This window comes from Rhineura floridana, chromosome 19, assembly GCF_030035675.1.
Source record: "Rhineura floridana isolate rRhiFlo1 chromosome 19, rRhiFlo1.hap2, whole genome shotgun sequence".
In the NCBI taxonomy this organism is placed as follows: Eukaryota; Metazoa; Chordata; class Lepidosauria; order Squamata; family Rhineuridae; genus Rhineura; species Rhineura floridana.
This window is the reverse complement of record NC_084498.1, coordinates 290,898-301,075: the sequence shown is the minus strand read 5'-3', so window position 1 is coordinate 301,075 and position 10,178 is coordinate 290,898. Positions and strand designations below refer to the sequence as shown.

At 47.3% G+C, this 10,178-nt stretch overlaps 2 protein-coding genes across 3 annotated transcripts in view; one reads left to right on the top strand and one right to left on the bottom strand.

The window, feature by feature from the left end:
• The first annotated feature begins 25 nt into the window (after positions 1–25).
• On the top strand, positions 26–6,708 carry HSCB (HscB mitochondrial iron-sulfur cluster cochaperone). Of its 2 annotated transcripts, XM_061603505.1 has the most exons (6): positions 26–288; positions 601–697; positions 1,496–1,585; positions 4,485–4,629; positions 5,785–5,832; positions 6,381–6,708. In XM_061603505.1, the coding sequence occupies exons 1-6, from the start codon at positions 53–55 to the stop codon at positions 6,470–6,472; spliced, it is 708 nt and encodes a 235-aa protein (XP_061459489.1). In that variant the 5' UTR covers positions 26–52; the 3' UTR covers positions 6,473–6,708. The 2 variants fall into 2 exon arrangements, with proteins under 2 accessions (XP_061459489.1, XP_061459490.1); XM_061603506.1 differs by lacking the exon at positions 601–697 and having other exon boundaries at positions 207–288.
• A 1,213-nt stretch (positions 6,709–7,921) lies between these two features.
• Positions 7,922–10,178, bottom strand: part of LOC133373451 (solute carrier family 2, facilitated glucose transporter member 11-like) — a 32,366-nt gene continuing 30,109 nt past the window's right edge. The window contains 2 exon segments of the mRNA XM_061603232.1: positions 7,922–8,119; positions 9,504–9,561. Coding sequence (XP_061459216.1) covers positions 7,922–8,119; positions 9,504–9,561 — 256 coding nt within the window.

Genomic DNA, 10,178 nt, shown 5'->3' with positions numbered 1-10,178 from the left:
AACCGCGGGTGAGTGGCGCGCGGGGCCCGCCGGGAATCGCAGTCTGGGCCGGATGTGGCGGGCGGCCCTGAGCCACAGGCTCCGTGGGGGGGCTGCGGCGGCATCGCCTTGGGGGCGCCCCGGCCCGCCGCGGCCCCGCAGCTCCCTCGCCTCGTGCTCGGCCTCCTCCTCCTGCTGGAGCTGCGGCCTGGCCCTTCCCTCCGCCTCGTCGCCGCCCCGCTTCTGCCCGTCCTGCCGCGCCCTGCAGCCCCCGGAGCCCTGCGCGGACCTTTTCCGCCTGATGGGATGGTGGGTTGGCTGGGCGGGCGGGCAGGCAGGCATCCGCCAGGGAGGGACACCTCCCCGCCTCATTCCCTGCTCCACAGCCGCGCGTGCCCGAGGCTTGGGGGGCGGAGGGACCCTCCTGTGATGGGCCCCCCTTGCCCCCCTCTTCCTAGAGGAGGTTTGCGAGCGAGGGAGGGGGTCGCGATTGGGATAAATTCGGGAGCAGTGAACGAGGGAGGGGGCTCTGCATTCCCCGAAGGGCCCCGCCATTCCCCCCAAGCGCCCCCTCCCTCCCCCCCTCTCTCTCTCTCTCTCTCTCTCTCTCTCCCCTTCCAGCAAGCGCACCTTCCAGGTGGACCAGGGGCGGCTCCAGCAGCGGTTCCGGAGCTTGCAGCGCGCCCTGCACCCGGACTACTTCAGCCAGCGGCCCCAGGTCAGAGGGGCTAGCGGCCCCCAGCAGCCAGAGAGGCGCCTTATCGGCTTGCACTTCCCCAGGGTGTAGTCGTCTGGAGTCTTAGACTCCTTACTTGGGAGGGGGCAGGGTCCCTATGTCTCCATCATCCTAGGAGCTAATGAAAGGATGAAAGGAGAGTGTGGTGGCTAGTGAGAACAGCCTTCTCATGTGCTTCCTTGTCCTTTAGTGCTGATTGGAGCCAATCAGTGAAAGGAGGTGAGTCAGCTGCTGAGAAGACTCCTCTCAGTAGCTAACACACAGTTTCTGCTTCATGCTGATTGGCTCCTAGGGATGGCTGCTATTGTGGGAGCAAGCATGTGTGGGAAGGTCTGAGAAGTGGCAATGAGGACAGGAGAGCAAGCAAATGACGTGGAATGACTACCACGAAGGGACCCTGCACTTCTGAATTTGCCACTACCCTACTGTCCAGGATACATAAGGAGAACTGCTGCTCCTTTTAAGACCCCCACCCCAAATAAACCCAGTGCAAAGACTTCCTCAGGCAAGTGGGAACTCCTCTTATTTCTGAAATGTTGAAGAGGCTTCCCCACTTAGGTTTGTAGCTCACAGGTAGCCACTATCTCAGGGGTACACAGCAGTCTTCCACCACCACCAGGGGATGGGGCGAGCGGTAGATTAAGCCTCACTGCAAGGGCGTTGTGCAAGCAGGGCTGGATAAACTTGAAGTGTGAGTAAATACTGCTGCTTATAGGGTTTTATTCCTCCCATGGTTGTTTGAGGTACTTACAAATACATCTCTAAATGTTCTTTCGACAGACAGAGCAGGACTTCTCTAAACAACACTCTTCCTTGGTTAACAAAGCCTACCGGACGCTCCTGAACCCCTTGAGCCGAGGGCTGTACTTGGTAAGACAGCTGATGTGTTCTGTGGTGTGACATGCTCACGTGCGGCAGAAGCGGTGGCTGTTTTCCAGTATGCCTCGCCTTTATAAGAAGAGCCCTCCAGATTCAGCACAAAGGTGTTGCTAGCATAGCATCTCCCAAACATTGGGCCTTGGGCCACTCGGGTGGGCCCCAGTGCCACAGTCTGCCCAAGGCCGCCCCACTCTGCCCTCTAACTGAGCCAGAGCCTTTTGGCTGGAACGATGTCTGCACCAGCTGCTCCTTGTATGCTGAGTAACGATGGCTGAGAGACAGAGAGATTCTGGGAAGGTCTCCCTCATCTGAAGGGAAAGGGCCAGAGGAAGTGTTGAAGGAGATTAGGAAGGCAGATAAAAGGTTAATTTTTGTTGTTGTTATATAGCCAATTAATTAATTGGAAATAGAAAAAGGAAGCGGATAAGAGGAGCAAGTAAAATGTAAAAGAAACAGAAAAAAAGAAACCTGGCGGTGTTTTGTGGAGGGGGGGTTGGAGGGGGGGTTGGGGGGGAGAAGATAAGATGCACACTGAGTGTGGAAAGGGAAAGGGAGGTAGAGAGGACAGCAGATGGGTAAAAATACTTAAGAGCCTCTGGGCCAGCAAATTCTGCCTAAAATGGGAAGGCTGAGTCAAATGTCTGTCCTTCGTTTGAAGACAACTGAGCTTTGAAACTCCTTGCCCCAAGGAAAACATTGCGGCAAAGAATTTAGCAGTTTCCAGAGACTGGTAAAATGTTAGTAATTGCTAGTTGATGATGGCAAACTCTGCCTCTATTTGCCACCATTTTGTGAAAGTTTGAGAACTATCCGAAGGCATGCCTCTGGGAAGCCCATAATCAGGGATGAAAGACAATAGCCCTCTCCTACAGCAGAGATTTACATGGCTCTGATTTGCTCATCTCTTAACCATAGTTAAGCTTAACTATGGTTTGAAGGCGAATGTGCAGGCAGGCTGAGGCTGCCTGCCTCTTCCACTTCCTGCTCTTGCCGCTGCCAGCAGCTGACTTAGTGGTACGTCCAAATCTGGGCTTATGGTTTGTGTTTCTCCAGACAAACCGCAAGCTGTAACCAAGGTTTGTTTTTTGGCTTACTGCTCATGGTTGGTTTGAGGGAAACAAACCACAAGCCTGGGTATGAACACAACATTTGAAGAACTCTTTGATGCAGTGGTTTATAATTTTTTTAAATAAAAATAAATATCTAAGATCTGGTGGGATTGAGAGAAGAGCCAAGTGGGTTTTGCTCTGTGCAGTGGCATGCTGCAAATTTACTTTTAAACCATTGTGAAGCTTAACTATGGATTAAAGAGGTGAGCGAATAGCCATCATGAGTAGTAGCTGTTGATAGCCTGATGATAGCCTTCTCCTCCTCCATGAATTTAGAGGGCCCATTTGTCCAGCATCCTGTCCTCACAGTAGCCAATGCCCCAATAGGCATTCCATAGATGTCAATGGGACGCTTCCCTAGACTCCTTTCCTGGTCAGTGACCACCACCTGAGACCCCATCAATATATGTGGTTGGGATTTTTTGCCTCAGTGTGCATCATTTTACACTTAAATAATGTTCAATGTGCGTAACTGAAGTGATGTATTGCTAGGCCGCCTTTTACGGCAAAACCCTAACATAAAAATGTGGTGTACGTAATCATAAAATGCAGATTGAAATTTTATTTTATTGTCTGTCCACCCAGTTTGGAGAAATCTTTTGAGACCCTCACAATCTGTTCTTGTTTTTACCACCCTAAATAATTTAATGTCATTTGCCAACTTGGCCACCTCACTGCTCGTTCCTAATTCCAGGTCACAAGTCCCAGCACCAATTCTTGGGAGAGCCCATTCCCTGAGGTGGCCCTCCCCTGGCAGAACTGTCCATTTATTTCTGCTTCCTGTTCTTTAAGCAGTTGCCCTTGTCTCCTATGTTCTGCACTCTGCTTGGATCAGGGAAAACTGAGCTTGAATATATTTATTACTTTTTTATTGAAAACCTGATATTCACCTGACCTTTCCTAAAACTCCATGTGATTAACAATAGAAATAAAAATCAAATTCACTCAACTGAAAAAATTATATGAATTCTAAAAAAAAAAAAATCACTACATACCTCAGGTATTGTTTGGCTCCCATGATCCCCAACCACAGGACTTACTGGCTGGGGCTGATGGGAGTTGTCGTTCAACGACAATATCTAGAAAGGATCATAGGTGCTGCATCCCTTCACCACATTGTTGGCACTTAGGGAAACAGTTTGTGCAACAGTAAGAGAAGTCTTGTTCTGCTGGATAAATCCTTATCAGGCGAGGCTGTTAGTGGATTTCACGTAACAACTTGTTTCATGGGGCTGCATGTCTCAGCCGGGTTTTCCAAAGGAAGGGACTGTCAGCAAAGCCTTTAGGGACAGACTCTTAGCGAGAGATGCCTTCTCCCACAGTATGCCGGCCTTGGAATATGAAAGGCTTAGTAGGTAAATAACCAGCTCCCTCTGTCTTTTGTATTCAGTAGAGTTCTAAAATTCTAAAAATCTGCATCTGTGTTGGAATTGCTTTTTAATAAGTTTTTAAACCTTTTTTAAAAATATTTTTAAAGATGTTTTGTTTAAATATATTTTAAAGTCTCTTTTTATAATATTTTAAAGTTTTGGTGCTTTTGTTTGCCGCAATAAATAACATTTGCCACATATGCTGTTGTGCATCTGTCTAGGTTAGGAAGTAGCTACTACATTTTGCATCAACAGATGCTGCCAAGCACTTTTCAAGGGTAATTCAACAGAGAGCCTGTTACAGAAGCTGATCAGTCCTCGGGGTTCACAGGCAGCCAGGTTCCTCCTTTGTGAGACAGCTACCCTCTGTAAAGTGAGGAAATTCTAAAACACTATGATCTTCCTTTCTAGCTGGAATTGAATGGAATAGAACTGGTGAAAGGGACGGACACTGAGGCAGACCCTGAATTTCTCTTGGAAATCATGGAAATTAATGAGAAACTCTCAGATGCAAACAATGATGCTAAAATAGAAGAGATGGAAAACTTCATTGCAGGTAAGAGGGAGAATTGGGAGGTTGTGCCTGAAGAGGTATCTGTACCCTCTTTCTGGAAAAATTCCACCGAGGGGTGAAGCACTGTAATAAAAGCCAGGGCCATGCTAAACAATGTGAAAAGTACTTAGAATTGTAAAGTCATCTCAAAGGTCAGCTTGCGAAGCCCCTGCCAATGAAGGAAGCTTACTGCTAAGGTGTCTCTGCTTAATAAAAACTTAACAAGGGTGAGTTTGGGAATTTAGGTTCTCTTCCTGGTTGACATTTAATATTTATTTATTATGATTTGATTTATATCCCGCCCTTCCTCCCAGCAGGAGCCCAGGGCGGCAAACAGAAACGCTAAAAACACATCAAAACATCATAAAAACAGACCTTAATATACATTAAAACAAAACGTTAACATTTTATTAAAAAGCTTTAAAAAATCTTTTTAAAAAGTTCAAAGGGACTTCTTCCTATGTGTGGCCAGCTGTGTTGAAATAGCACCTCACCATTACCCAGTGCTATGTGGAAACCACTTGCAGTGTGGCTCCTGTACACTGTGAAAGCCCAGATTTGCAAAACGGCAGCAGAGTTCCGGGCAAATTGCCACCTTCTCCTTCCTGGCATAGGGAAGGCACAAGAAGGAAGAACTCAAGGGGAGTTGGTGCCACGTTTGTGTGAGATCAGCCACAGGTCACATAAATTGGAAAGCGCCTCTTCATTTCTAGAGGCATATTGAAAGATCACTTTGTGGGCATGGCTGCGCTGTGAGAGTTGAGCTGCTGCCTCACCCCTTAAAGCACCTCCCTGGCCTGGTGTCCTGAAGCAGTTGTGGACTCTCATCCTATCAGCCTCAACCAACATGGTCAGTGCACAGGGATGATGGGAGTTGCAGTCCTAAATATCTGATAGGTTGAAGGCAGCTGCTTTAAAGCAAATTGATTAAACTTCTGTTTAGACTGTTTTCTTTATCTGATGATTTGTCTTATTGGGTCTGTGACTGTACAATAAATTGAAATGAATTGATTAAACTTCAAAGTTTCCCACATGCCCTCCCAAAAAGAGTCTCTTACTGCAGTCAGCAGTCATAACATCAGAAGAAAAGGGATGAAGGCATGTGTAGATATTAGCTTTGTCTCTAATGAAATTGGCTCCTATCTCCTTCGCTTCCAGCTAAGCAAGAGGCGCTGACTAAGGGTGTGAGGAGAGCCTTTGACCAAGGTAGGCATCTTTCCCTTCAGCTCCTGCTGCTGCTGCTCCCATTGGAGGGTGACCTGATTGGAAATGGCCTGTTGTGCCCAAATGCTTTGCTGAATGCTGCAGTATCTTCCAAGCGTTGTGATTCTTTTCAAGACAATGCATTGCCTATATGCTGTGTGTGCTCTGGCATGTGGCGCTTATGGGGCTCTGCTCATCAAAAGCCATTCTGGATAGCAAGGACTTAAAGCCTGCCATACCAGAAAAGCCTGGTATTTCAGAAATACAACCCATTTGCCAGTCTTACTGAGGCCTAATTCTGTGAGGGCCTTCATAATAAGGCACATGTTGGTTAGTTCTATTGGGAGAAGTAGGCGCAATGTTCTGTAGGATGGCCCAGTAGCAGAGCAGCCCAGTTACTAGAAGGCACTGGGCTGATACGTTGCAAATTCTGCCACTACTTGGGTTCCTGAATGCTGGGATTGTGCTGCTTCTGATGATGCTTTCTCACTGTTGGGAGCTGTGTTTCCATTTCTAAATTTCAGTACAATTTTTTCTTTGTTTCATTACAGATGATCTTCAAGAAGCCAAAAAACTTCTAGCCAAAATGAAATACTTTGCAAACTTGGAAGAAAAACTGAAGAGGAAGAAAATCCCTTTCTGACCTCACATTTTTAGCTGGGATTAGCTTTTCCCATTTTAATGTTTGCCAGGCAACTCAAAGCGTAATGCCACTGTGGATACTCTTCTGGATTCTCTGTGTCAAGCTTGACGTGGCATTGGTGTTATGAGGAAGAGGATGGACACTGTTGTTGCTCCTCAGGCTGCTGAAAATATCTTCCTGCTCCTTTGTCAAGATACAGTGGTGGAGATACCCTTTGATAAACACACTAATTCAGAGATCTTGTGTTGGATGAGGCCATATTTAAAAACTGCCTGATCTAGACCTGCTTGTGTCTGGGAAACACAACTTGTGCATTCTTTTCACCTCTCAAGCCAGAGTGTGTAGAAATCAAATCCTTGGTGCATTTCTGTTTAGAATTTTAAAAGAAAGGCAGGTAGGATAGATGGTGAAGCCTGTTTTCATTCCAATCTACGGGGGCTGAGTTGCTCCAATGTTATTCCAGGGAGGGGAGGGAATGTTACAAACTAGATGAGGCTTGTAGAAGAGTTACTCACAAAACTACATTTTGTGGTACATTAGGAACAGTAGTTTTATGCTCAACATGGCTGATTGAAGATGTTTACTGCAGTGGTAGAGGAGCCTATTCCTAACTGCCATCAGCCCAACAGCATGGCCAACAGTTGGGTGATCATAAGGAGATCCCTGCAACTGGACCAAGCCAAGAGAGCCATCTGCAGCTCCAGCATCCTTTACCCAATGCTGGCCAGGCAGGCCCGATCCCCACCTGGCAGCCCACCAGCAGTTCATGAAGGCAATAGCTCTCCCACCCCTGCAGTCAAACCCTTCTGGGCCCTAAATGTGTCCGATTCCTTTTAAAATCTATGGGCGCTGTGCAAACACAGGCATGTACCCTGCAGCACAGAGACTAGGAGGGAAGTTAGCTTTTATTTGCAGCCCCTTCCACAAATGTAGCATGGTTATTCATTCGTGAAGCCCCTTTCATACAAGCCTCGACAAGATTTACAGCTGTACAATAAAAACAACAAGGGGGGGGTAAAAACTAAAAATTGTGTTGAAGTGGGTGAAGCTTCAGCCTTGCTGTGGGAGGTTTCTGTTTGCTCTTCCCTACCCCCACCCCTCCTCCACAGAAGATGTCCCTTGGGTAGTACTTCTGAGCTCTTCCCCAATGCCCATGAGATGCCTTTCCTTTGGTTCTCTCTCAGCTGCCTCAAGACAGTTTGGTGAAGGGTTTACACAGCAGCCCTTCTGTATGACTCGGCAGCAAAGACAGTTGTCCCTTTGAAAAACAATTGGCTTTATTAAACAGTCCTTGTGCAAGATACAAAAGGGGGGAACAAAGCCCCGTGGCCGGACTCGGGAGAAAGAGGGTGTTGGGCTTGGGAACAACTGTTGGCCTGCTCAGTCTTGACCTGAGCGGTCTCTGGCACAGCTGACAAGGCAGGGGGCCATGCAGTCTTCTCCCACCCCTTAGAACTCATTGCTGAGACGGTGCCTGTCGCACCATCCTCCATCTTGCTCCTGGGTTCTGCCAAAGTTCAGCTTGTGAGATTCTTTAATTTCCAGAAAGGTTTTGTTCTTCGTTTCAGGAATGATAAAGGCGATGATAATGACAACCAAGCAGCATTCTAGCAAAAATACAATGAAGCAGTACTGCTTGAAGCCTTTCTGGAAGAGGGGGAAAGTACAGCGCGTAAGGAAGGGATAAGGGACCTTCTGTAGCCTTCCAGGTGCAGCTCATGGAGGATAAGGCCACCAATGGCTACTAGCCACGACTGCCTGATTCAGCAGCAGTCCTGCTCTGCTCTTGTGCAGCCAGTGCCATGGCCAGTGGTGGTAACATGGGATGTAGTGCAGCAACATCAGGAGCCCCCGCACACACACACACTGGGCCCCCATTTCTAATACAAGGACAAGTTATAATTCAGAGTTAATCTTGGCCTAGGACAGTCAAGTATTGCATTTTTCTCTGCCACTATGTTGGTAAAATGTCTCGCACAGAATACATGGTGGTGCAAATGCTAGTGATCAGCCCTGCAGCATATGCACTATGGTTCCTATGATGAAGTGCTGGAATATATGAAATGTTCCTGACCCGTTTTGGACATTGGCAGATTCTCTCAATTTCACTTCTGCAGTTAAGAAAATGCTGGCCCAGCCAGTACTGAGCTATGGTAACTGCGGTGTCTGGTTTCAGGTTTCCTGCCCATGGGTATTGTTAACTCACACGTGGAGTGTATTAATGCAAATGGCAAAGGTTGTGGTGAGCCATGAAAGTGCTCCAATGTGCCACAGCCACAGGGTGAGATTGCAACCCATGCCTCAAAAGGAGAGCCTCGATCATGAACAGTCACTCCTGCTGGGGGGACAACTGCCTCAAGCTGTTCACTGGAAATCTTTCACCTGCCATCACTTTAAAGGCTTAGAAACCATCATCCAAATACATTTCTGGGTTCAGCAAGTCCTATTTACCCGCAGCTATTTATACTCAATGCTCTTGTCAAATTTCTTCACAGGAAATTAAGGTGGCTTCTGCAATTATTAGAGCAGAAAAGGTATTGGCAGAGATGCCTCTTGCACCACAAGCACTTCCCTGATCAAAGGGCCACCCACCACGTGGGATTGCCCCCAACTGTGTTAAGAGGTGGGCTCATAGGAAAGTGGGAGGCAGAGGTGCTGAGAACGCCTTACTGTAGTGGGGTACTTTCTCCCATCAGAGACCTCGCTCTGTTGTGTAGCCAACTTCAGTTCATTTTATATTACAGTTTGCCAGTGTGGATGACAGCAGAGTGACCGGAAAAAGAAGGTTATGCACAGGGGCTCCTGCTATATTTTATATTAACATTTATGAGCCACTTTTTCCATGTAAAAAGGCTGTAAAGTGCGCAGAATGACCAGTTAAAACATAATAAAAATTCAACACAAGAAAATAAGCAACATTAAAACCAAAAGCACACCAAAAAAAAACCCTCTAGGGCAGCGGGCACAAGAGAAAGAAGCACAATCTGCCCCAGCCCAGGAGAGGCCTCCTTGCAAAGAGCTGTCTACCTACCACAATGAAGGGGAAGAGCATTCCAATGGTAAAGAAACGGAGCCAGCTAACGGATCCTTGGTCTTAGAGAAGAGCATTGTTATAGTGAGCATAACGGAGACCTGGTGGAATGGAGAAAACCAGTGGGATACGGTTATCCCTGGATATAAACTATATTGGAAGGACAGGGAAGGATGTACTGGTGGCATTGAATCCAGCAAGCTTGAAACCCCAAAAGAGGCGGACTCCTCCACAGAATCGTTGTGGGTGGTGATACCATGCCTCAGGAGGGATTTAATACTGGGAACGATCTATTGTCCCCCTGATCAAAATGCTCAGGGAGACCTTGAGATGAGATATGAAATTGAGGAAGCATCCAAACTAGGAAATGTGGTAGTAATGGGTGACTTCAACTACCCAGACATAGACTGGCCGCATATGTGTTCCAGTCATGACAAAGAAGCAACATTTGAAGATATTCTAAATGGCTATTCCCTAGACCAGTTGGTCATGGAACCGACCAGAGGGACGGCAACCCTGGACTTAATCCTCAGTGGGGACCGGGACCTGGTGCGAGATGTAAGTGTTGTTGAACCGACTGGGAGCAGTGACCATAGTGCTATTAAAACCAACAACAAAAAATTCTATAAATACATTCAAAGCAGGAGACCATCTAGGCAGGCGATTGGACCCTTG